Source organism: Eretmochelys imbricata, chromosome 11 (assembly GCF_965152235.1).
Source record: "Eretmochelys imbricata isolate rEreImb1 chromosome 11, rEreImb1.hap1, whole genome shotgun sequence".
Classification (NCBI taxonomy): domain Eukaryota; kingdom Metazoa; phylum Chordata; order Testudines; family Cheloniidae; genus Eretmochelys; species Eretmochelys imbricata.
Genome location: NC_135582.1, coordinates 27,862,691 through 27,890,142, shown reverse-complemented (window position 1 = coordinate 27,890,142; position 27,452 = coordinate 27,862,691). Strand labels below are relative to the sequence as shown.

At 37.2% G+C, this 27,452-nt stretch overlaps 1 protein-coding gene across 3 annotated transcripts in view; it reads right to left on the bottom strand.

Moving 5' to 3' along the window:
* RIF1 (replication timing regulatory factor 1) overlaps positions 1–27,452 on the bottom strand; it is a 58,961-nt gene that overhangs the window by 18,815 nt on the left and 12,694 nt on the right. For 2 of the 3 annotated variants that reach the window (XM_077830405.1, XM_077830406.1), the window contains exons 9-25: positions 26,676–26,827; positions 24,097–24,217; positions 20,849–21,022; positions 18,176–18,286; positions 17,803–17,865; positions 16,283–16,383; positions 14,802–14,888; positions 13,859–13,932; positions 13,510–13,690; positions 10,836–10,943; positions 9,525–9,671; positions 5,115–5,214; positions 3,421–3,685; positions 2,399–2,441; positions 1,819–2,021; positions 1,174–1,273; positions 636–767 (exon numbers count right to left, since the gene is read on the bottom strand). In XM_077830405.1, the coding sequence (XP_077686531.1) occupies positions 636–767; positions 1,174–1,273; positions 1,819–2,021; positions 2,399–2,441; positions 3,421–3,685; positions 5,115–5,214; positions 9,525–9,671; positions 10,836–10,943; positions 13,510–13,690; positions 13,859–13,932; positions 14,802–14,888; positions 16,283–16,383; positions 17,803–17,865; positions 18,176–18,286; positions 20,849–21,022; positions 24,097–24,217; positions 26,676–26,827 (2,162 nt within the window). Of the gene's footprint in view, positions 1–635; positions 768–1,173; positions 1,274–1,818; positions 2,022–2,398; positions 2,442–3,420; positions 3,686–5,114; positions 5,215–9,524; positions 9,672–10,835; positions 10,944–13,509; positions 13,691–13,858; positions 13,933–14,801; positions 14,889–16,282; positions 16,384–17,802; positions 17,866–18,175; positions 18,287–20,848; positions 21,023–24,096; positions 24,218–26,675; positions 26,828–27,452 lie in introns of those variants that run through there. The other variant, XM_077830407.1, reaches the window with a different exon arrangement.

Here is a 27,452-nt window from a genome sequence, read left to right as displayed (position 1 = left end):
AGTATTAATGAAGATAAGGAGGGCAAAGAAGAATTTCTTCACAAAACTAGTCTAAAAGATGAGCCTGAAGGTCAAAGTAGTGGGCTGGACACTTACCAGGTTCCATCCTGCTTCCCAGGCAGTAAGAGGGAACTGGGGAAGGTCCTGGCTGCGCCACCATTCATAACCTCACAGGAGCACAAGGAGGCACAAGGTACATGCATTACCCTGATGGACAGGGCTAGTCAAAGCAATCCAATCTCAGATGCATGAGGTGCATGTGCACCTACACCAGGATTATACACACACACACAGAATACTTTGCCATGATACACAGCCAAAAAAACTAATCAGATCTTAATGTTCAGCATCCTGCTGGCTGCTCTCCCTATTCCTTACGGAGCCTCTGTTGATTAAACTTTCACTCCTTAAAAACCTACCTTGCCTTAAGTTTCCATAGCAATAACAAAAAAGAAAACTTCAAAAATACTAGAAAATCTGAATAGGGAAAAAGTAACAGCTAAGTGCTATTAGGCTGGCTTGCTTCAGACTGGTGGACTTGAGATACAAAACCAGCATACCCAATAGTCTCTTGTGGAAGAAAGTCAGCATAAAGTAATGTTTAATTTTATTACATCCATCTGCATGCATCTTACCTTTGCTGTTGTTACATGAGCAGTGGTAGTCTTGTCTTTCAGACCATTGGCCTGTGCCAGCAAGGAATCCCTTTTTCCACCTGATTTTACTTCTATTCCACTGATCTTTGCATCCCACTGGGAATTTTCTGTCTGTTTAAAGAGAAATAAAAATGGTGTTTAGTGTAAATAAATAAAGTAGATAACTTAATGAAACTTTGCATAAGATTCGATTTCACTCATGACTTCAAAAAATATGTTTATTTACCTTCCCCTGTAGTTTCCTCTAAAATGTAAAGATTTTTGCAAATATGCTGCATAAGAACAGGCCAATAGTTCAGGTAAAAACCTAGTTATTATCTACCAAATGCCATCTCAGCCTAGGCCCTTCAGCCTCTAATTCAGGATATGGTTATTACCTCGAACACTAATCAACCTCAAATCATTAAAGTAAAATCTTGATTACTGTAACTCCATAGGACATTGTTACTATCTCCAGCACAATTCCAGAATTGTAGAGAGTAAACCACTCATAAGAAGTAACATAATAGATACTTACAGCATCAGAAAATGGACCACTGGATTCTTCCACTAACTCAACACTTTCAAAGCCAGGTAGTAAAAGCAGAATTTTCTTTTTGGCTTGGCTTAATATGGATCTGTTTAAGGAAAAAAAATTAAGATTTATGGAAAAAGTGCATAAGATCATTAAGTTCACTACTACTTATAAGCAGCACACATACACTGAAGCAGAATGAAGCTCATGGATTCTGTACATTTACAGATACTTGTTCAAGAAAAAGTATCTTTTAGATCTGAAGCTTTCTACAAGCAAAGAACTCATTTGTGAGGACTTCCAAACTATCCCGATAACTCAGGAACATCTTTTCCTTCCCTTCCAAAATTCCTAAAATAAAACTTCACATTTAAATTCTCATTCCATACAATTTCACTCCTATACTAGGGATACTTTCATGGACTTAAACACAATTAGTGGTTTGATTATTTTTTATCACTATGTACTTGACCAAGGTTAAATCCTGAGTTTAGGAACAGTTTTCCCTACTTAACATCTTATTTATAGGAAGTTATGATTTTTCATGTTTATATCCCATCACAAATTAAAAAAGCTTATGTTATCTTGGCTTGATTTATAAATACTTTGATGATGTAGCAAAATCAAATATACAAGAGAGCATCTTACTTTAATTCTTCAGGGTACGTTAACACTGTAGCTTTAGCAAATGTTGCATTCCAGAACTGAGCACTTTGGTTGCGTATTTGTTTACTTTTATGCAGAAAGATTATGCACAGCAATGGAGAGAGCTGCTCTAATAGGTCGCTATCATAAAATCCAGTATAGTGGGATTGTAAACATACAATGATCTCTCCCAAAAGCTTTTCTAACTGGAAAAAAAGAGAAATGTGTAAATAATTTTTGAATCAATTACATATTCTAAAAATTTAAATAGTGAAATAAACAAGATTTATATAGTGGCAGTTTATGTGGATATGACAAAAATATGGCATAAGAATAGGTCTGGACTCAGTTCCACAGAAATACTAAACCTCTACATATGAAGGAGCCCATAATATTTAATTCAACACAGATTTGTACTTTACCCTAGCCAGTTTTCAGTTCAAGTTCATAGTACACCTTTAAGCGAAATGCTTACTAGCTTGCCTTAATACAAATACAATTTTGTTTTTAGAGCACAAAATTGTCAGGATTTAAATGCCATACAGTATTTGTTCTTTCACAGACTTTTTCTGCTAAAATTTACCTTGTTGCTGAGACTACTGTACACTCTAGATACATCAGCAAGCCTATGAAAGAAAGAACATAGAATGGATGAAGTGTTAATGAAATACTTCTTAATCCTTTCTGTTCTCAGCAAAGATTTCCAATAATGTTGATATATGATGCTAGAAAAGATGCAACAGTCATCTTCAAGGTCTCACACCAACATATGAAGTTGCATATTATTTTAATAGCTCCATTTAATAATTTACAACCCTTCTTGATTCCCCCATAATGGCCATAAACAAAAACTTTTTAAGCTAATGAGCATGACAATTAAAAATTAGTTCTAATAATCCCGACAGAGTAGTTTACAGATACATAACTAATTGTTTTCTAATAGAGTAATTTCTGCTACCTTTCTTCTGCTCCTCTTGGTCTGAGCTACACTGACTCTGCAAGCAAACTTCCTTAACTAACTTCAGAGAGATTTTCAGATTTATCAGAGAGATAGCTATAGCAGCACCCGGAGAGAATTTAATACGGTATCCAATAGGCTTAACTGTAACCACTTTGCATGGTGAAAATTAAACAGATTAATAGTTTTCACCTCCAAAAATAACCATTTTTAAAGTCAAGTCTTTGGAAAATACAATGGAATGCAGAGCATTGCACAAATATTTCAAAACCTTTATATAAAATTTCCCACAACTTAAACGTTCTAGGCTTTTACCTAAGTTCAAAACATATGCAACTATAAACTTGGTTTCCTTATTCTTGTGACAAAACCCTTCCATTTTCTGCCGATCTATGAAAGGACTGTTCCGAGTACATCTTAATAGTTCTTAACCCATGCAACTGTATACTGAATAAATTAAAAGCAAGACATATTTTTGTTTTTCTTTATACGTTCTGCTATACAGTTTTAAAGTGGGTTACTTAAGATATTGTATATTCCTACTGGAATCTGTTTAAGGAAAATGTTTCACCAATATTACCACAGTTTCACCAATATTACAATGTATATTTATCAAGAAGTCATCCCATAATTTCTGAAATACTCACTTTGTTCTTTCATAAAACATTGCAAGTGGTTTTGACAGAGTTGCAAACATACTTCTGATCATCGAAGGCAAAGAAACGTGGCTGATGATGTTGTGAAGAATAGCAATAACTGAAGCACCAACCGAGATCAATGTTTCTGACTGCGTATCTTTAGAACTGAGCATATGGAAAGAGTTTATCAACTTCACTAGAAGTTTAAAGAGGGAGGCCAGTTTTCCAAGAGGTTCCTTTTTCCTCTTAGACCAATCCGTAGGTGTCTGTGGGGCTAAGGTAAAAAAATAAATCCGTTAACGACAGTGACCTTAAACTTTCCCTTCTGCTTTATATAAAATTCAAATCAATATTGTCTCAGATACAATATTAGAATGAAACAGTCCAGGGCAATAATAAATAGCATATTTGGACTCCTAAAATAACTCATCTATATAAATACGCAGTTATTCAAATCCACTATAACCAATAAAAATTCTAATTTAGTGCAGTCACTGTGGATTTGATTCCAATTTGCCATTCACACACCCTTATGGCCTGGAACTGATGCAGGAGTTTTGATACTGGTTGAGCCTACATACTCTTAAATTCTACGTGTAAAAAACAGAAGGGCCAGATTCGGATAAATTTAGTCACGTGGACTAGTACTCAAAGCTGGATGAAACTGAAAAAGTTTTAATTAAAAGTTTACATCACATTATTTCAAAGGGAAAATCATTTCTCTTCAGCTGTAACTAGTACCTCCGCTCCTTGAGTAGTCCTCCCAGATAGTTGCATGTAAGATACTACTCAGTGTGTGCAAGGGTGGCAGATGCTACAGCAAAAAATTAACTCAATTTCCATTTGAAATTCCATCTTTAAAATGTTCTAGTGTTTACTTTACTTTTAATGGCTACAGGGGAAAAGGACAACCAGTAACACTGTGTGCCCAACACCTTCTGTATTTATATATCAATAGCTCAAATGAAATGTGGAAAACTATTTCACTAACATCGGACTTTCGGTGAGCGATATGGGACACAAAGCTAATAAAATGAAGCAACTCCCATTTCAAGTGCAGCACTGATAAGTGTTATGAAAACTAACCATACGTGCAGTAACTTATGTTTTAAAGTTAATTGCTTAATGTATAAATTCTTCAAGGCACATTATAAGTTAAACTAAAACTGGAAATTGTAATAATCAAGTGTTGCTTTTTTAGGCTACGTTTCAACAAAGCAGTATGTGAAATGCAGGAGTTTTTGGACTGCTACTAAAGAAAATGCCTTCATAGACTTAAAACTTTAAAAAATGAAACTATCACTGAACCCATAACTAAATTTTCCAAATTTAAAGAAAGTTTATGTTTTCAATAATCCACTGAACAGGAAAAAATTTGCTATTGTCATAATATATACCAACCTATATCCTGATTTTCACATGTGCTGAGCCCCAAGGAGCTTTTACGAAGCTTACAGTGGAGCCGCTAAACACTCAATACTTCTGAAAAATCAGACTTAAGTGCCTAAGTATGAATTTAGGAGCTAAATTTTAGTTTCCTATTTTTGAAAATCTTGGACTCCGCTCTTAAGAAAGAAAAATACCTCAGAGGTGGACTGTTAAGAATATACAATACCTAATTTATCACTTGCAATAATCCTAGTTTTCAATCATTTAATCTTTGAAATCACAGAACAAATCCAATTATTGGAAATTTTTCTTACATCTATTTTTTGGCTGATATTTAGTACCATATGGTGTAAAGTTGATGCAGTCAACCATAACTGATACAATATGGGTGAGACCATCCACCATTGACAGGTTCTAAGGGGGGAGAAAAGCAAAAATCATTAGCAAAGCCAAATTCATGGGGGTAGAGAAAAACAGTGTTTAAAAGAAACCTAGTAGTGATTCTGGGTAACAATCTGGATATGTGTTCAGAACTATAATACATGGCAAGGAGACAAATGCAATTTTAAGCTGTAAGGAGGAAATCATCAGGGCCAGGTTACCAGCTAGTCTAAGTCAGCATCACTCCACTGAATTCAAAGCAGCAGATTTACACAAGCTGAAAATCCTATCAAGTCTTTTTATATTCTTTTCTCTATTTGTCTACTTTATCACATGTACTACTGCATTCAACTCTGACATCACATTACCAGAAATACCTGCAAATGGAAGGAGTTTAGAGAGGAACATCAAAAGCGATTATAAGTCTAGAGGTTTCAGAGTAGTAGCCGTGTTAGTCTGTATCAGCAAAAAGGAAAGGAGTACTTCTGGCACCTTAGAGACTAACAAATTTGAGCACAAGCTTTTGTGAGCTACAGCTCACTTCATTGGATGCATGCAGTGGAAAATACAGTGGGGAGATTTTATACACACAGAGAACATGAAACAATGGGTGTTACCATACACATTGTAATGGGAGTGATCAGGTAAGGTGAGCTATTACCAGCAGGAGAGAAAAAAACCCTTTTGTAGTGATAATCAAGGTGGGCCATTTCCAGCAGTTGACAAGAACGTGTGAGGAACAGTTGGGGTGGGGGCAATAAACATGGGGAAATAGTTTTACTTTGTGTAATGACACATCTACTCCCAGTCTTTATTCAAGCCTAAGTTAATGGTGTCCAGTTTGCAAATTAATTCCAATTCAGCGGTCTCTCGTTGGAGTCTGTTTTTGAAGGTTTTTTTGTTGAAGAATTGCCACTTTTAGGTCTGTAATCGAGTGACCAGAGAGATTGAAGTGTTCTCCAACTGGTTTTTGAAGGTTATAATTTTTGACATCTGATTTGTGTCCATTTATTCTTTTACGTAGACACTATCCAGTTTGGCCAATGTACATGGCAGAGGGGCACTGCTGGCACATGATGGCATATATCACATTGGTAGATGTGCAGGTGAATGAGCCTCTGATAGCGTGGCTGATGTGATTAGGCCCCATGATGGTGTCCAGGGGAACGTGATGGTGTCCAGGGGACACAAATCAGATGTCAAGAATTATAACATTCAAAAACCAGTCGGAGAACACTTCAATCTCTCTGGTCACTCGATTACAGACCTAAAAGTGGCAATTCTTCAACAAAAAAACCTTCAAAAACAGACTCCAATGAGAGACTGCTGAATTGGAATTAATTTGCAAACTGGATACAATTAACTTAGGCTTGAATAAAGACTGGGAGTGGATGGGTCATTACACAAAGTAAAACTATTTCCCCATGTTTATTTCCCCCCCACTACTGTTCCTCAGACGTTCTTGTCAACTGCTGGAAATGGCCCACCTTGATCATCACTACAAAAGGGTTTTTTTCTCTCCTGCTGGTAATAGCTCATCTTACCTGATCACTCTCGTTAAAGTGTGTATGGTAACACCCACTGTTTCATGTTCTCTGTGTATATAAAATCTCCCCACTGTATTTTCCACTGCATACATCCAATGAAGTGAGCTGTAGCTCATGAAAGCTTATGCTCAAATAAATGTCAGTCTCTAAGGTGCCACAAGTATTCATTTTCTTTTTATAAGTCTAGAGGTATTGACCCCTAATGAAATGTTTATATTACAATGTATGGCTAGCTGAAGGACATATTACAATATTACAATGTATGGCTAGCTGAAGGACTGTCACACTAAGAGCAAACATTTTTGGTTAAAATATTGTAAACACAGCAATAAGATCTTCATAACAAGGAACGCCATAAAGTAAATTCAATGGTCATATGATTAATCAATTGTTAATAGAAACACTAAGTTTAAGAGAGAACATTTCCCTGAACCCATACTATTTGGGCAAAAAAAGACTACAACATTTTGTTTAAATAGTTGTGCCAAAACTGTCCAACTTTCATAGAATTTATACTTTGAAGTACTTCAATTTAAAATAAGTCTGAGTGCAACAGCTATTACTGAAAATATAAGAGTCAGGCGCAAAGTTTCCTATATTAGGATTAACAGATGTGGTAGTATCAAGAGGGAGTTTAACAAGTGACAAACTTGTAGCAATGCAATTGTGTCGCTCAATTTCTAAGGCTTGACCTTTGTTGTATTTGTTCTTAAAGGAACTAAGTGTGGTTAACAAAATACAGTTAAATTTACAAAGTCTAAAATTTTATGACAACTTAGTATGTATTTACATGTACACACACTGCCAGCCCCCTATTTTGCCTGTCTGATCTGTTCTTATAAATAGGAGAACCAGCTGAAACACAGTAGGAAGAGCCAGCATGATTGCAAACAAAAACAAATGCTATACGCCTTATTTGTTGGTAGGGCTACCCACCTGAGAAACTGATAACTGATTAATCTTCTTAACCTTATTTTACAAGTTGACAAATTATTAGTTGGATAGTTCAGGTTTAAGGTTGTCAACCTCATTTAAATTTAAATTAAATTTAAATATGTGGAGTGTCAGTCGCAGTGGATTTAGTAGAGTGTTACTATACTTCAGTACTTAAAGCCCAAATCCAAAAATGTCCTTGAGTTGCAATTTTACATAGAGAGCATAATCACACAATATTTGTATAGCTAATAATTAGTGTCCAGGTTTAGTCAACCGAAATTGCCTCAAAATCTCCTGTGCAGCTTTCAGTTTGCATAAAGTTCTATGCATCTGTTCAGTGGGATGGGAGGCCTAAGGATGAATCAGACACATTACTTTACTAATTTAGGGCTTGCCCACGTTTCAAAAAGGACTAGATCAAAGTGTATACATGAACCACTAATACGCATCAGCAGGTTCCACACGGACAGTTAGTCTGCGGCAGGCTAGTGCAAGTTAGATTCACACCCCAGCTTGCTACAAATTAAATGTTCATGTAGACAAGCTCTGAGGACTTCCCATATTGATTATAAAATTCTATTTCTGTTCAGATGGAACAGCCCTCATTTTATGATTTCAAGTTTACTGAATTGTGTATTTAACCACCATATTAGTCAGCAGAGCTTTCACTTCATGACAAAGCCATCTCCTATTAGACAATGTAAATTCCATTCATGATCTGTAAATGGGTTAAAACAAAATGCTTGTTATCTGTATAACTAATGTTGCTGGGTTATATTAAAAACTAGAAATTTGCTAAAGACTTGATATTTTGATAAATGCTTTATAAAATATTTTTATAACCTATTCATGTGTACATTTACTTCAAACTGTCTCTGAATCAACTCCTAATTTCTGTAGGAAAAGAATTATGTATTTTTCACTTGATTTGTGTAAATAATTCTGACAGTAGTGTACTATTTGCTGTAGTTTATCATCAGATCTACACTGCTTAAGAAGCTGCTAACCTGGGCTGAAGGGTATTGGTACCACATTTACAGTACCATTAGAACTAGCACACATATGCCTATCTTTGCTACAACCACACCTGCAGTGTAGACCTAAGTTCCCTCTAAGCTGCGGGGCTGCATAGCTGCCTATTAAGCCCTGAGCAGGGTCAAGGCTGCAGAGGGGAGAGAGGTGCCTCTCCCCACCGGCCAAAGCACGGACTTGACCCAGACTTACCACAGCAGGGGGAAAGAAGCCCCTCCCTTGGTACAGCCCAGCCGGAGTTACCGTGGCCGGGGAGACATGTCTCTCCACCCGCCCTGCGCTGCTGTGGTGAGAGAAGGCTGGGGGGAGTCCTCTCTCCCCACCGCAACCCCATGGCAGCCTGGACCCCAAACCCCTCATCCCTGGGACCACCCCAGAGCCTGCACACCCCCCCCACACACAACAACCCTTTGCCCCAGCCCTGAGCCACCTTCTACACTGCAAACCCAGCCCCACCCCAGAACCCTCCTCCCCCCCCACACCCAAACCCTCTACCCCAGTGCTGAGCCCCCTCTCACACTCTGAACCCTCATCCCCACCTCCACCATATTAATTTTGTTATGTGCACCCCACATAACCTCCATTTTGGTGCACATAAAATTCATTCCGCAAATGGATGTAAAAAATTAGAGGCAACACTGGTGTAAACATACCTTTATAATCCAACTCCTGATGTTTAGCTTTGACTGGGCTTATAACAAAAATTGATGGTTAAATTTAAATTTAATTGAGTAAACGCAAAACAAAAGTTAAAGTGGGACTGTTTTTCCATGTGCAGACTGCACCAGCAGGAGTTTTGTCTAATTTAATATTGTGGTTTATACTTACTACTAGGGCTTCATCTTCTAGTCCAGATATTTTGGCACAAAGTTCTTCGCAGCACAAATTTTCTTCTGCTGTTGCCACTAAAGCAGCACAGCGGGCAAATGTTTTATACAGCTCTGACCAGGTGCGCAACAAGGACTTCATAGTGGGCTTTAAAAACCAAAACAGAAGTTGTACATTTACAATTCAAAATAGTAGTTTGCACAATTTTTCCTTCTTTCTATATGTCAGAAGTCAAGGTGGGCAAGCTATTTGATTTTCTTCTTGAGATGTGGTGAGGTATCCACCAAGTCTAATATTGATTGTCTTTTTATATTCCTTTCTTTATTTGTCAATAGAACTATACCAAGTAACTGAAGCCTCACCTACATTCTTCTAATAGGAAAAGCCTTTTCACATTTCAATTAACAAAACTGCATTGCTTTAAGATCTAAATATAGATTGATATAGATAAGAAATCCTGTGGTTACAAGTTTTGCTCTTTTTTCCCTATCAAAAGACTATAAAATGCCAAGACATTAACCTTAGAAGTACAGAACACAAGTTTATTTTTAAGAACATAACATAAAAATGCCCATACTAAGTCAGACCAATGGACGATGTAGCCCAGTATCCTACCTTCCGACAGTGGCCAGTGCCAGATGCTTTGAACGGAATAAACAGAGCAGGGCAATTATCAAGTGATCCATCCCACCATACAGTCCCAGCTTCTGGCAGTCAGAGGGTTAGAGATACCCAGGGCATGGGGTTGCATCATTGACCATCCTGGCTAATAGCCACTGAGGGATCTATCCTCCATTAACTTAATTCTTTTCTGAACCCAGTTATAGTTCTGGCCTTCACAATATCCCCTGGCAACAAGTTCCACAGGCTGATTGTGTCGTGTGAAGTACTTGCTTATGTTTGTTTTAAACCTGCTGCCTATTAATTTCATTGGGTAATCCATGGTTCGTGTGTTACATGAAAGGGTAAATTACACTTAACTCATTTTCTCCATACCACTCATGAGTCTATTGACCTCTATCATATGCCCCCGTAGCTCTTTTTAAACTGTATATACAGCATGGTGCTCATTTCAAAGACTTCCAGGTAAGCAGAAAAACTGAAAAATTAATAACTTACACTAGTTTAAAAGTTTCTAAGAGACAGAGAAAGATTTAAGAATAGCCAGGTGTGAGCTGATATGGAGCCAGCTTACATCTTATACATAAGATTCAGTACCGTAGACCCAAAGGAAGATTATCTTACCAATGTTTAATGTTTACTAGAAACACTGCATTTTTACAGAATCTAAGATTTGTTTTCATTTCTTACCTGTGGAAATTCTTGAATAGGGAAAATGTGGCTCATGGGTAACAGCAGTGCACTGTAAACAGCATTAAAGTTGTGTTCCAATGCATCTCCCTGATTTACTTCACTAGTCTAAATAAACCAAAAACAATAACTTATTAGATAAGTAACGTACAAGAAGCAAAGGACACCCGGATTAAATTTGGTTTCTAGTTTTTTAAATAAAGTTTTTACAAATTAAGACTAAAGTAATTCCATTTTAATGTGAATTAAATCTTTAGTTACTAGCCCACAGTGTTTGCTAGAGAATCTAAAAATAGGCTATCATCTAGTTAAACAAAAAAGCAACAATGATGGTTCAATTTTCAATGTTGAGAGAAAAATGCAAGAGTAAACAGAATCTATAAAACAGGATTCCAGGAATCATTTTGAAGCAACAGAAACTGGTACAAGCATGGCTGAGAGCTATTTTTGTTTACAGTATCACCAGGTTGAATCATAACTGGGATTGGCTGTCTGTTACCATCCAATTTTTAAATTTGCAACCATTTTTGATTTAAAAAACTTTATACATTACACTCATGTGACAACACGGGCTTTTAGCTACTAGTGAAAATCAACATTTGTGAAAAAATGAATTCTAAAATTTAATTCAACTTTAATAACTAGAGATTTTATTGGTAATTTAGGTGACTTTTTAAATACTTCAAAAACTATTTATAGTTTTAAGGCCAGGGGACCATTATGATGATCTAGTAGTACTTCCTGCATAACACAGGCCAGAGAATTTCAGCCAGTAATTCCTGCATCAAGCCTGTGACTTCTGGTTAAGATAGAGTATATATTTTAGAAAGTCATTCAGTTTTCATTTAAATTCTTCACATGATAGATTCTCCTTCTCATAAGAACGGCCATACTGGGTCAGACCAACGGTCCATCTAGCCCAGTATCCTCTTCCGACAGTGGCCAATGCCAGGTGCTTTAGAGGGAATGAACAGAACAGGTAATAATCAAGTGATCCATCCCCCGTTGCCCATTCCCAGCTTCTGCCAAACAGAGGCTAGACACACTATCCTTGCCCATTCTGGCTAATAGCCCATTTCATTCCTGGGTAAGCTGTTTCAATGATTAATTACCCTGTCTAGTATGAATATATTTAGCTTCAGATGCCGGCAGTTGAACCTTGTTATATCCTTGTTCAGTAAAAATTTCTCTTTATGTAGGTACTTATAAACTGATCAAGTCACCTTTTTACCTTCTTTTGACTAAAAGTAAGTAGACAGTGTCTCGCTCTAAGGCTTGTTTTCAGGATCTCAAATCATTGTATCTTTTTTCACTTTGTCAGCACCCTTTTTGAAATGTGGAAACTAGGAACGGATACTACATTTCAGTAACAGTCTCCCTAATGTCAACTAGAGGAAATAGCATGTCTCCGCTTCTCACTGACATTCTTCCCCCCACCCCCTTCCGCTGCTCTCCTGCTGGTAATAGCTCATCTTAAGTGATCACTCTCCTTACAGTGTGTATGATAACACCCATTTTTTCATGTTCTGTGTGTATATAAATCTCCTCACTGTATTTTCCACTGAATGCATCCGATGAAGTGAGCTGTAGCTCAGGAAAGCTTATGCTCAAATAAATTGGTTAGTCTCTAAGGTGCCACAAGTATTCCTTTTCTTTTTGCGAATACAGACTAACACGGCTGCTACTCTGAAAATTCCCCCCACTAACACCTACAAGTATACACCAGCTGTCTTAGCCACACCCTCACATTGAGCGATCATTTTCAATGGGTTAGACACAAAGACCCACCCCAAATTCTTTTCAGTCACTGTTATGTAGGATGTAGACCCCCATCACATAAGCATGACCTATGTTCTTAGTGCCCAGACGTATGACCCTGCATTTGGCTGGATTCAAATGTGTGCTACTCAAAGGAGCCCAGTATACCAAGCAATACAGATTTTGTAGAACTGGCCTGTCATTTACTATCCTTCCAATTTGCATTATCTACAAACTACCAGCAATGATTTTTATTAACTTAATTGGTCCCTTTAATTTCAAAGAGGAAATACTACAACACAAATCAATTATGAAAAGTTATTTATTATTCCATCTACTTGATGTGCAATTATACTCTAAATAGTGACTCAATTATGACATTGTATTTCATTGATCCTATAAAAAATATTCAGTTTACAAAAGGTTGGTTTATATAACAAAGCATCAACCTGGACTCTTTTCTTCTCAATTATCACAAACCATAAAAATTCTGCAGGGCAAGTTATGTTCTTCATCACACCTGTGCAACTCCACTGAAGCTAATAAAAGTACTTATGAATTATTCACATTTGATATCTGAGAAATATGAAATATCAGCAATGTCATATTGACATCACTTTTCAGAATAGAGCCATACTTTAAAATCTACTTTTGGACAGCCTTCCACTATTGATCAACTACAAACTACTATTAGTCTCTCTTGTAAAAAGATGAAGTAATACTGCATTGTCTCTGTCTAACTAAGGGAATAAACTCTTTGGGCAGGTGACTGATAACTTTTTTTGTTTTTTTAAGAGCCAGGAATTTACCAAAATGTCAAAATATGCTATTTCTTGCATTTATATTATCATATTCTCATTGCTGAGAAGGCAATCACACACTAAAATGCTTATGAATATATGGTATAATACTATACCTGGTTAATCCATTCAGTCAATGGGTTAACTACAATACTCCACATTCTCCAAAGATGTTCCTTATTTTCCACCTGTTTTGCACACTGATTAATAATGCAGAACACGGACTCACTGAAAGCCAGAGGAGATGTGGGGCCAGACAAAACACAACCCACAAGGACTTCCAAGTTTAGGAAGAACCTAAAAACAAAAGTTTAAAAGTTAGATAGGCAATTACGGGGGGAAGTATTATTTAAAATTCACAGGAAAAGCCTCTAAAATCAGCATACTGAGGTACAGAAGAACAGGACAAGTTTGGTAACAGAACAAACGAACATTCTCAAATAGTTCCAGAATAGGATCACCTACCTCTCATCTGTTACACACCATTCCAACAGATTATCACGGAAAGGTAGCTGAATTAAGAACAAAGCTGGTGTTCCCTTGCAAGAAAAAAAAATATTTAATCAGCCTTTTGAACTGTATTTTCATTAATGAAGTGTTTATTTCACAGTCAGAATAGCGTATAGGGTGGGGGGTTTTTCAGTTAATGATCCAGAAATGAAATATATAGGAGCCATATAAATTTAACTCCACGAGCCAGTAATTTATTCAGAGTCAACTAAAATTCTGAACTTGAATTCTGTACAAAAAAAAGTGGTCACTTAATTATAACATCTAGAAACTAAAGCATGAGAAATCTGAATCAAATTATTCAAACACCCTTACCTCGTGCAGAAAGCCACCATAAACTGCCAGACTCCTATACGGCAGATTTTGCATTTGCCAAATTATTACCAAAACATATTCAGAGTAGTCATGAGCTAAGTTTAATTATTTTGTCTCGAACATTTTTCGTGACATACCACACATGTAGTCAATCAATTGGCTAGACTATTAATCAACATACTGCTCCATCAATAACATGTAACGAAAGGTTACATAACAGACCTTGTGGTCTTCTTGGGTATTGTCTACAACCCTTGCAACAAATAGTGTGCTCAACAATACAAGGAGGTCACTTTCAAAAATATGTCTCTTCAGAGTATTTTTCAGACATGAGGAATTGCTAACCCTGTTTCAACTCATTTTAATCTCATTTATTGATGCAGTTAAACTGTCTGTGACAAGTGAATGCTAAACTTGTTCCAGACATTCTAAAATAAAAATACCAGTGAGAATGTATAATTTCACCAAGATATGGCTCTTTTGGTTTACATAGTGTACCGTGAATATGCACTGTACTCCAACTACTTTCTCTTAAGTATAAATACTAACAAAATTTTAAAAATATAATTTAGGTTTTACTTACATTTAAAAGATCCATGTCAGCAACCTGATATGCTGGTGATCCCAATACTTTTGAAGGTAATTCTTTAATTGTAATTTCTATAAGGGACTGAGGGAGGGAAGCAAACAAGAAAACAGGCAACTATTAAAAAAACAAACAAACAGACTATATATAAATGTCTAATCCTATGCAAGAGATAAATACTAGCAAGTAAATGAGAATCCAGATGTTAACTGGTTTGAAGTTTTCTGTAGTGGCATAAAGAAAGCAGCCTTACAAACAATTGCTCTCTGAAGTAATGATAACTTAGGAAGAAAAGGGATACAAAGGACTGCACCACAACTAAAGATGGGTGAGTGGTGGTGGTGTGTGTGTTGGGGAGGGGGGCAGGGGGAGAGGAAAGAGAAAGGAAGGTCAGAAACCGCTGCAAAAGGTGCATTGCAGCAATGACTCACCCCCCACACCCAGGAATGTGTATAAAGGTACGAAACATGGGTGGGGCAAGTCTCTATGTCCAAGCAGAGAGGACCTCAACACCTACCCTCCCTCCCCTGGTGGAGGCAAATGGCAGGCCGGGTTAGGACCTGTTGCGGGCATTACGCTAGTCATCCCTTTTGAAGGGGGGATGGAAAGGAATTTTTCCTGCATCACCAGAATTGGCTTCGGTGGAATGTGTCTTTTTCGCCTTCCTCAGAGCAGGTGTGAGGATGGACCTTTTCTGGTGAACAGAAAAGGTGGTAGGCCATGTCGCAACTTATTTTGTAATAATGGGCAGATGTTCAGTGCAGGTACACCATTGGGAGGGCAGCCAATGACCAGATAAATGGCCGGATAAAGGATTTAAAAGGAGGTCCTGTATAAGGGAACAGAACGGGGGAGGAGGGTTCAGGGACTCCTATGATTGGTACGGCAGGGAGCAAACCCCCCCTGTTCTCATAGCCCTCCTTAACCCTCTTATGAGGCTGGTGGATGGCAAGGTCCAAGCCATGGGTTGACTGGGGGACCTGGATGGAAACAAAGGGGGGCTGGTGAAAGCCCTGGAAAACTGAGTTGAATAAGCATGGATTAAACAATGGGGGGGGGCTGGTGAAAGCCGCAGAGAATTGATTTAAATAAGCATGGATTTGCCTGCACTGTACACTTTATCTGCCCGGTAGTCCCAGACATCTATATAAAGTTGCAGCCTGATTAAAACCCATAACAAGTCTCCTGTCCTTCTTGCAGTATACCCAGACAATGACTCACACCATGGGACTCATGCTGACATTTGATATATACTCCTTAAGGGTTCTTACAAAAGAAATCTATGTAGTTTGCCAAAAGAACTTAGTAATTTTTATAAAAGAATTTTAAAAATTGTCAGCTCTTTAGAGCCAGAAGTTTTGGTGTAGCCATTGCAAGAAACGGATATCAAAATATAGAAAGTTTCAATTATACAGTATTTACTTAACAGCACATAAAAAAATTATCGGTTTAATAAAAAAACAAACAAAAAACCTTACCAATGTTTTCTGAACAGGAAGAGTGCTTGAGGTAACTATGTTTTTTAAGGCCTGTAATAATAGTGTTAACATTTCTGAACCTTGCCTTTCTTTCTTATTGCCTAAAAAGATAAAAGTAAAAAGCATGTTCAAGCCAGAGATAAAGCTACAGAAGTCTGCAGAACAAAGCACTAATTAGTGTGATCATCACTTAAAATTATTTTTACTGCAACTAAATGAATCTTAAGGCAAGGACGTTTTCTGAAAAAAATCAATACATAATGTGGACTGTAGCACCTTATGTCAATTTTCAGTTCCACTCTCCTGCAATTATGAAGATATGCAATGAACTGCCCAGAGAAACAGATACAAAATATGTTATTTATAAAGTGTGCTAAGTACTTTACTAAATAATTGAGAGACAGTCAAGAAAGCTGAAATGCTTTGACCAGGCTACAACTCTTCCATCAGCATTCACAGTGTGAAGTCAATGCAATTTATGCTCCTAAATTGCTTCGGTACTTTTGAAAAATCTCATCAGAAATTGCCTAAATATGGGTTTGTGAGGCTAACTTTTGGCTCCATTTTTAAAATGAAAAAAAAAAATTTAAAAAGTTCATAACTTTGTTAATGTACTAAAGTCTAAACTTCTCACTGTTAACACTGAAGCAATTCTGTTTTGAAATAACAGATTTCACGCCACTAAGAAAAGTATATATTAAAAATACAATTTTAGCTCCTAATGCTGCAAACATTTAGACAAATGCTTAACTTTAACCATGAGTACTTTAACCACAAGTAGTCCCGCTGACTTCAATGGAGTTTTTTGTGTACGTTACATACCTGTTTAAATGTTTGCAGGATCAGGGACTTAATATTTTCAGTGTTTTTGTTTTTGCCTACAGCAGCAGAGTTTTGTAAAATTCAGATAAGATACCCTATACCAGTAATGGAATTCTAAAAAAGACAGCATTTACAATTTTGTTCATTACAAATTTTAAAGTTGCAATAGCCCAAGTTTTAAAATTAGTTTTAAAGAGCTCTACCTGACTCAAATCAATGATTTTTTTTTTCAAATCAAATTTAAGTAATTTAAAATCGCCTTGATTTAAATCACTCAACCCTGTTTAAGAAAAATGTAATCTAAGACATGATATAAAAAAATAATATGGAAAATGGACTGAGAGGTGACAAGACATACAGCAATAAGACCACATGGAGATGATTTTGGTATGCTCACATTTTGATGTTTTCAATTTTTAATATATGATATGTAATCCTTATGATGCATACCCTTATTATGGGGCTAGGCTACATAACCCTTACTCATGATGAGGACTTCATTACAAAAGTGGCATAATTTAGTCCCTTTTGCATACATATTATATATTGTACAAAATTAGATTGCATCTTGTAAGTGTCTAGAAATCGTGGGTTTTTATGAAGAATTTTACTGAATAGCCAAATACTTTCAGGAACATACCCCCCAAAAAACCTCATGTTTCAGTCATCAATGATAAATGTGAAATAAACATTATTACCTGATTCAATAGCTGCTTTCACAAAATCAATCATATGCTTCCATATAATATTTAGCATGGCATCTGCAAAACAAAAAGTGAAATTTCCATTCACAGAAGTCAGTGAAGAATACGGAGCAAAAGAAATAGCAATGCACATAGAAAACAGTTGTTCAGTTCTGGACTTTGAAATGAATTTTAAACGTAATGCAACAACGCATAGACGAAAAGATCACAAACACAAAACTGGACATGTTGATAAGAAAAATGCTATTTTAACATTTTCATTATTACTCTATTAAAAATCCTCTTTTCCCTACTTTTTAATTTTATTTCCCTTCATCTCAAAATTACTACACAAAATAAAAAGGTTATTTCACCATGAAATTTTTACCTGGAACCTCTTTTCCAATTGCAATGAAGCCTTCCTGAACTGCATTTATGAGTGTACTGGCATGCTTACAAAAAAAAGAAGGGCTACTGATCAATGGATATTGAAGAGGCTCTAGGAGAAAACAGAAAACAAATCTGACATACCACATGTGGATTATTATTATTATTTTTTTACAGTCAAGAGTTTTCAAGAGATAGCCTAAAAGAAAAATCAAGTAGAGTGTGTTCTTTAAGTTAGTTAAACAGAAATTAAAAGGTACATTAACTACAGTGAAGTCCATGCAAGCTGCATGGACACTTTTCAAAGACACCATAATAGAGGCTCAACTTATATGTATACCCCAAATTAAAAAAACACAGTAAAAGAACTAAAAAAGAGCCACCGTGGCTTAACAACCATGTAAAAGAAGCAGTGAGAAATAAAAAGGCATCTTTTAAAAAGTGGATGTCAAATCCTAGTGAAGTAAATAGAAAGGAGCATAAACACTGCCAAATTAAATGTAAAAATGTAATAAGAAAAGCCAAAAAGGAGTTTGAAGAACAGCTAGCCAAAAACTCAAGAGGTAATAAAATTTTTTTAAGTACAACAGAAGCAGGAAGCCTGCTAAACAACCAGTGGGGCCCCTGGATGATCGAGATACAAAAGGAGCACTTAAAGACAATAAGGTCATCGCAGAGAAACTAAATGAATTCTTTGCTTCAGTCTTCACGGCTGAGGATGTTAGGGAGATTCCCAAACCTGAGCCGTCTTTTGTAGGTGACATATCTGAGGAATTGTCACAGATTGAAGTGTCACTAGAGGAGGTTTTCGAATTGAGAAACTTAACAGTAACAAGTCACTGGGACCAGATGGCATTCACCCAAGAGTTCTGAAAGAACTCAAATGTGAAATTGCAGAACTATTAACTATGGTTTGTAACCTGTCCTTTAAATCAGCTTCTGTACCCAATGACTGGAAGATAGCTAATGTAACGCCAATATTTAAGAAGGGCTCTAAAGGTGATCCTGGCAATTACAGACCAGTAAGTCTATCAGTAGTACCGGGCAAATTAGTTGAAACAATAGTAAAGAATAAAATTGCCAGACACATAGAAGAACAAATTGTTGCACAAAAGTCAACATGGTTTCTGTAAAGGGAGATCATGTCTTACTAATCTATTAGAGTTCTTTGAAGGGGTCAACAAACATGTGGACAAAGGGGATCCAGTGGACATAGTGTACTTAGATTTCCAGAAAGCCTTTGACAAGGTCCCTCACCAAAGACTCTTGCATAAATTAAGTTGTCATGGGATAAGAGGGAAGATCCTTTCATGGACTGAGAACGGGTTAAAAGACAGGGAACAAAGGGTAGGAATAAATGGTCAATTTTCAGAATGGAGAGGGGTAACTAATGGTGTTCCCCAAGGGTCAGTCCTAGGACCAATCCTATTCAACTTATTCATAAATGATCTAGAGAAAGGGGTAAAATAGTGAGGTGGCAAAGTTTGTAGATGATACTAAACTGCGCAAGATAGTTAAGACCAAAGCTGACTGTGAAGAACTTCAAAAAGATCTCACAAAAATAAGTGATTGGGCAACACAATGGCAAATGAAATTTCATGTGGATAAATGTAAAGTAATGCACATTGGAAAAAATAACCCCAACTATACATACAATATGATGGGGGCAAATTTAGCTACAACTAAATCAAGAAAGAGATCTTGGAGTCATCGTGAATAGTTCTCTGAAGACGTCCACGCAGTGTGCAGCAGCAGTCAAAAAAGCAAACAGGATGTTAGGAATCATTAAAAAAGGGATAGAGAATAAGATGGAGAATATCGTATTGCCCATATATAAATCCATGGTACGCCCACATCTTGAATACTGCGTACAGATGTGGTCCCCTCATCTCAAAAAAGATATACTGGCATCAGAAAAGGTTCAGAGAAGGGCAACTAAAATGATTAGGGGTTTGGAACGGGTCCCATATGAAGAGAGATTAAAGAGGCTAGGACTTTTCAGCTTGGAAAAGAGGAGCCTAAGGGGTGAAATGATAGAGGTATATAAAATCATGAGTGGTGTGGAAAAAGTGAATAAGGAAAAGTTATTTACTTGTTCCCATAATACAAGAACCAGGGGCCACCAAATGAAACTAATGGGCAGCAGGTTTAAAACAAATAAAAGGAAGTTCTTCTTCACTCAGCACACTGTCAACCTGCGGAACTCCTTGCCTGAGGAGGTTGTGAAGGATAGGACTATAACAGGGTTTAAAAGAGAATTGGATAAATTCATGGAGGTTAAGTCCATTAATGGCTATTAGCCAGGATGGGTAAGGAATGGTGTCTCTAGCCTCTGTTTGTCAGAGGGTGGAGATGGATTGCAGGAGAGAGATCACTTGATCATTACCTGTTAGGTTCATTCCCCCTGGGACTGGCCACTGTCGGTAGACAGGATACTGGGCTGGATGGACCTTTGGTCTAACCCAGTATGGCCATTCTTATGTTCTGTTTTTATGTTGTTAAGTGTTCTATATTAACATATGATAAAAATAGCTCCAAATATTAAGCAAAAGATTAGGATCTGCAATTAATTATTTTAAGTATCTTATCTATTAAAATATTATGGAAAATTCAAAGTAATCATTTCAAACTACCCTCGGTATCAAGAGTGCTTTGAAAAATGTAGTGCAAATACCTAGATTAAGTAAAAGTTTGTTTTGCTTAGAAAAAGCCAAAACTTCTGGCCCCATCAGGAAGTGAAGCAGCATTTCAATTCCCAAAAGTTGAATTGAGGGGATCACTATGATCCCTGATACACTAGAATTCAGGTTTATCCTTGGAGTGACTGGACTTCCAAATGGATAAGAACCTAAGGAAAAGAAAAACACAATTGTTGTGACTATATCGTAACTACATTCAAATGAACCATTTTAAAGTGAAAACACAGATCCAAAATAATAAATATAAAAATTAAGTCTGACAATTTTACAAATGGGGAAAGAGAACAATTTCAGACTTAGCACTGTGGTAAAGCCAGGAATACAACTCAAATCTCCAGACTTCCAGCTTTGTGTTTTAGCCACAAAGCAATCTCTTCCTGGCCAAAAATTCCCATTATAGTAAGTACCTACTAGCAATGCTTTATTTAAGAAACTATCAGAGTTTCCATTAGAATCCTTTATTTTAAGGAGTTTATAGTATGTATAAGGCCCTACCAAATTCACAGTCCATTTTGCTCAATTTTTAAATCCTGTGACTGTGAAAATCGTAAATTTCATTATTTCAGCTATTTAAATCTGAAATTTCAGATGTTGTAATTGTAGGGGCCTGACCCAAAAAGGCACCGTGGGGGGATCACAGTACTGGTACCCTTACTTCTGTGCTGCTGCTGACGGCGATGCTGCCTTCAGAACGGGGCAGCTGGAGAGTGGTGGCTGCTGGCCAGAAGTCCAGCTCTGAAGGCAAAGCCACCACCAGCAGTGCAGAAGGATGGCATGGTATGGTATTGCTACCCTTACTTCTAGGCTGCTGCCTGTAGAGCTGTGCCCTCAGTCAGCAGCCACCATTCTCCAAAGCTGTGCGGCCGAAGGCAGAGCAGAAGTAAGGGTGGCGATACCACGACCCCCTGCAACTCCCTTTTAGGTCAGGACCCCCAATTTGAGAAACACTTGTCTCCCCAGTGAAATCTGTATAGTATAGAGTAAAAGCACAAAAGAGACCAGATTTCAGGGTCTGTGACGCATTCTTCATGGCTGTGAATTTGATAAGGTCTGTCAAGGTTCCTTCCACCCTCTGAACTCTAGGGTACAGATGTGGGGACCTGCATGAAAACCTCCTAAGCTTACTTTTACCAGCTTAGGTTAAAACTTCCCCAAGGTACAAACTATTTTACCCTTTGCCCTTGGACTTCCACTGCCACCACCAAACGTTTATCCGGGTTTATTTTATTAGGAAAGCGTTGTTTGGAAACATCTTTCCCCCCAAAAATCCTCCCAATCCTTGCACCCCACTTCCTGGGGAAGGTTTGGTAAAAATCCTCACCAATTTGCATAGGTGACCACAGACCCAAACCCTTGGATCTTAAGAACAATGAAAAAAAAACCATTCAGTTCTTGAAAAGAAGAATTTTAATAGAAGAAACAGTAAAAAAGAATCACCTCTGTAAAATCAGGATGGTAAATACCTTACAGGGTAATTAGATTCAAAACATAGAGAATCCCTCTAGGCAAAACCTTAAGTTACAAAAAGACACACAGACAGGAATATCCATTCTATTCAGCACAGCTTATTTTCTCAGCCATTTAAAGAAATCATAATCTAATGCATATCTAGCTAGATTACTTACTAAGTTCTAAGACTCCATTCCTGTTCTGTCCCCGGCAAAAGCATCAGACAGACAGACAGACAGAGATTTGTCTTCTCCCTCCCCGCAGCTTTTGAAAGTATCTTGTCTCCTCAATGGTCATTTTGGTTAGGTGCCAGTGACGTTATCCTAGCTTCTTAACCCTTTACAGGTGAAAGGATTTTTCCTCTGGCTAGGAGGGATTTTAAAGATGTTTACCCTTCCCTTTATATTTATGACAGGGTCCTAACTATGTAACTTTAGAAGTTTGCTTCAGGACTGCTTACCTTGAGGTTTTAGCTCAAGATTAATTTTTTTAACAATTTTTCAAAAAGTTATTTTAGCCAATTAAAAAACAAAAATCTGCCTTTTTGACAGATTTGTCACTGTTAACATGTATTTTTGTCCGTCTTGTTTTCCAGGTCTGAAGAGAACCTATTCTCTTCCTATGCTTCATACTTAGCTTTCCCTTCCCTTCCATATGACCCCTCCCTAGTGACCAGCATGAAGTCTGCTCGTAAAAATCAGATACATCATTGTTTAAGGGTGAAGTCTGCCTATAGTGGATAGGAAAATATTTTTCCCATTTTATAAGTTTTAAGATTGTCACTAGTCAGACCTCAATGTTTCCAAATTAGACTTGCCTTACCACTAATAGGCAGACTCCAGACTAATATTAATAGTTGTGATATACCAACCAAATGCATAGTGGGGAAAGGAAAGGTTTCCCATGTAAAGAAGCTGGTGATTGGGGTGGAGGAGAGATACGGGAGGGGAAAAGGTTCTGCTCTTAGGGGATCTGGAAAAGAGGGGGAAAAAAATAAGACTGGTGCTTTGATGCTGGAATTTGAAGCATTCATCACCTAATATTTAAGCATGCAAGTTTAATTCTGCAGATCACTTAACTATCTTAGAACAATTTTTAGAAGGTCACATGTTTTATCCTTCACTCTATTTCAACTAAAACTATTTTACATAACCTTAAAATTTAAATCTACTTGTTTTCAAAAAAGCCTCAACTGAGATAGAGATTTATACAACAGTTAGAGCTACTAAAAATAATTACACGTTAAGGTTAAATGAATGGCTTAACTAGACTTAAACATGAAAGTAATTTAGAACTGAGAATGGTTTATTCCATCCCTGGCAAACATCGATCCAAACTGCATCATGATATACGCACAATAGATCTCATGAGGTCCCTGATGAATTTGCTTATGGCTGACAAGAATACCACACAGTATGCAAATGAACAAATGTAACTTAATTATATATAAATATAAAATATAAATTAATATAAAATGATGTTTACAGACACAGGACAAAGAATACCTGCAATACCTAGGTACAATGCAGTGCACCAAGGAATTCTTTCCCGCATTCTCGGATCTGAATAGTTTTGTAGGCTTAAAACAGATACAAAGTTTTCTTCGTTTAACTAGCTACTAAATTATTCTAGATCAGTAGACTGATATGAATGTGCAGTATCAATATATCGCTTGCTATTGCTTCTCACTAGTGAGATCCTACTAACACTTAAATTTATTTTTAACTTAGTTCCAGCATTTGAATTATATTCAGAAGCAGGGCTTATTTTGTACCTGATTTCTGTGCAGACGTTGCTGTGGCTAAACTCTGATTGACTGCTGCACGAGAGGGAGTTCCTTGAGGTACAACAGAAGAATCTAGACTTAAAGTGCTTTGGATTAATGGAACACAAACCTGCAAAGACACCAAACCTCAGTGATTGTGTGTATGACACACATGAAGAGGAATTAAAGAGTACATTTAGTCTCAAATCCGCATCGTATCTTGTCTGAGGAGAAAGTAGAATCATAAAAAGACTAAACTACTCTGTAAGCCATAGACGCCAACTCCGTAGGTACCCCAGGGCTGGAGCACCCACGGGGAAAAATTAGTGGGTTCTCTGCACCCACAGGCAACCAAGCTCCCCTCCTTGCCCCCCCCCTTTCTGCTCTGCCTCCTCCCCTGAGTGCACCGCGTCCCCGCTCCTCCGCCTACCTCCCAGTGCTTGCCGCCACCAAACAGCTGTAATAAGCTCTGAGAAGGAGGGGGGAGGAGCGGGAATGTGGCGCGCTCAGGGAAGAAGGCAGGGAAGAGGCAGGGCCAGGACGGGGATTTGGGGAAGGGGTTGGAATGGGGGTAGGAGGGGGCGTGGCAGGGGTGGAGTCGGGGCGGGGGCAGAGGCGGGTCGAGCACCCACCGGCACCAGAAGTTGGCGTCTACACTGTAAGCTACTCATTTAAAAAGTTATTTCTGATATATAGCAGCTTTATTTTAATGACTACCAAATCAGTAAAATTTTCCAATATCATCAAATGAAAGTTAAATAATTTCAAATGAGATGTTACTGAGACAGTGCAGTTTGCAATTTTTCCATACGGTTTTCTAATCTTTTCTATAGGTAGATCAAAAGCATAAGATAAGAACTAAAAGATTTTCAGTTAATCACATCCTGGAATATAATTTGATTGAATTATGAAACCCAGTGCTAACAGTTCGTTTTATGTGCTCAGTCCAATTATACTACTATTTAAGTAGTTTTCCAATTATATTTATCAAAATCTCTAGGTTCATTACTAGAGTCAGTCAAAACATGTCAAAAAGGCATTAAAATTAATCTAACTGAAAAGCCTAATTCCAGAACAAGCCTCACTCCATCGCTACCACTAAGTCAACCCTTCCCAAACAATTCGGGGAAAACGTTTATGTCTTGCAGGTCCACCAAGTCCATATTCAACTTGATATAGAAAGTGAACCCCTCAAAAATAACACATCAGCCCAATCCCTTTCTGACTAGGGGGCTGTAAACTTGACTCCACTCTATCACAACTGCTGTGGTATCACTTGAGAGACTGTCGTTTTCCATGTAGCTAAAGCCCAAACCATTTAGGGCTTTATAGGTGAAAACGAAGACATTAAAACACCAACTTCATTGTTCTTAAACATAGAATTATTTGCCTACTATTACAAACTATACCTGCATTACTATAATTGAAAGATTTTTTTTAAAAAATGGTCTTTTTTGTTGTGCCTGTGACACACACTAATCAGTTGTGTTTGTTTGTATGAGTCTATAGAAAAAATAGGCAGCTGTGATTATAAACCCATAAAAAACTAGCAGGAAGACTCAAGAGCAGGTAGAATACATAAAACTGCTATTTACTTGAAATCTATTTGAATTTCAAAAACAGAGTGTCTTTTTAAACTTTGAAAAAGAGATGAGTAAGTTCATGGAGTATAGGTCCATTAATGGCAAGGTGGTCAGGGATGTAACCATGCTCAGGGCTATCCTTAACATCTAACTACCAGAAGCTAGGAATGAAGACGGGTGGATTGCTCCGTAACTGCCCTGAAGCTCTGGTACAGGCCACTGTCGGAGACAAGATACTGAGCAAGTCAGACCATCACTGACGAAGTATGTCAGCTCTTATGTTCACATAGAAGTTAACTGAGAATAAATGCATATCACAAAGATCAGGGTAACTACTGCTCCTTGCTAAGAATACTACTTTATAAACAGGCTGCCAAATACTAGATGTATTTTCTATTTGTCCATTGAATGCCTTTGTGTATTCTGAGCAAGGACAACAGAAGTGTTTGATCTACCTTTGCTATACCATTAAGTTTTTTTATATCCCCTCTTACATTTTCCAAGTTAACAAATCCTGATCTTCTCAGGCTCTTTTCACATAGAAAATTTTCCAGATGGAGGCAGGATGATGAGAACTGAACACAGTGTTGTAGGAGAATGGACTTATATAGTGAAAATGTCAATATTTTCCATTTTATCCCTTATAGAAAGTGCATTTTGTCTGTATATGTGTATATACTGCTGTGTATTGAGTAGAGGATTTAACTGAGCAGTCCACAGTGACATTCAGATAATTCCTCTTGATAGTTAATTTAGACCTCCATGTGTACCATTAGTACAAACTGTTCTTTTATATTGACCTACCAGCTTAAATTTTTGGAAGCATGTCAGGTTTGGTGTCTACAAGAGTAACAGTATCCTTTTAAAAATTGCTTTATGGCTAAAGTTTACAGAGAGTCCAGATAAACAGCTACAGAAAGGAGATAATCATAAAGCAAGTTTCAGTTTTATATGAACAAAACATAGGCTGTCAACTACTATGCTAAAACTATTTGCATTTGTTACCTGTTCAAAGTTGGCAGGCAGCTGAGGTCCAAGCCTCACCAGTAAATACCACCAGACCTCCAGTTTCGTCAGTGCCAAAGCCTCTGTTCTCACATGGATAGAGCTCAATGGCTGCATTAGCAATTTCAGCCTTTTTGCACTGCACAATATATCTTGAGGAACAAAAAAACACATTTTTAAAAATGCTATAAAAAGTCTAAATTATTTTGCAGCACAATAAAGGGCAATTTCTAAACTGTTAGGTTCTTTTCTTTCAATTAACACATTCACTAATTCAGCAAGAATCAGTCTTCTCCATCAGGACGTTTTCTAGGTACTCAGTCCTATCAACGCAGTCGGCAGGAAAAACTTGTTTCCATTTTCCAACAGGAGCCTGCCAGAACAAGTACTTCTGAAACTGTTTAGCAGTTAACAATGAAAAAGGAATTTTGTTAAAAAGTACTCAAAGAGGAATAAAAGGAAGGAAAAATAGCTTTTCCCTACAAATCCTGGAAGAAAAGAATCCAAGCCTAAAAAAAGCTAAATGATCCAAATTAGCAGATGTTAAATGGCAGAAAAGAAATTAACTAATAAGGAATCCCCCTCTTATCTGAATCACAATTTGGCAAGACTTGGCTACAGCAATGACAAATCAAGGAAAGTGGAAAAGGAAAACTATGGTATCAAAAAAAAAAAAAAGCCTGAAAAATTTAGCTAATAGGGATAATTTATGCAATGAAAGCTTAGGGGAGTTGTCTCCTGAAGGAATAGGAGAAAAACAAAATCTAATTTATGATG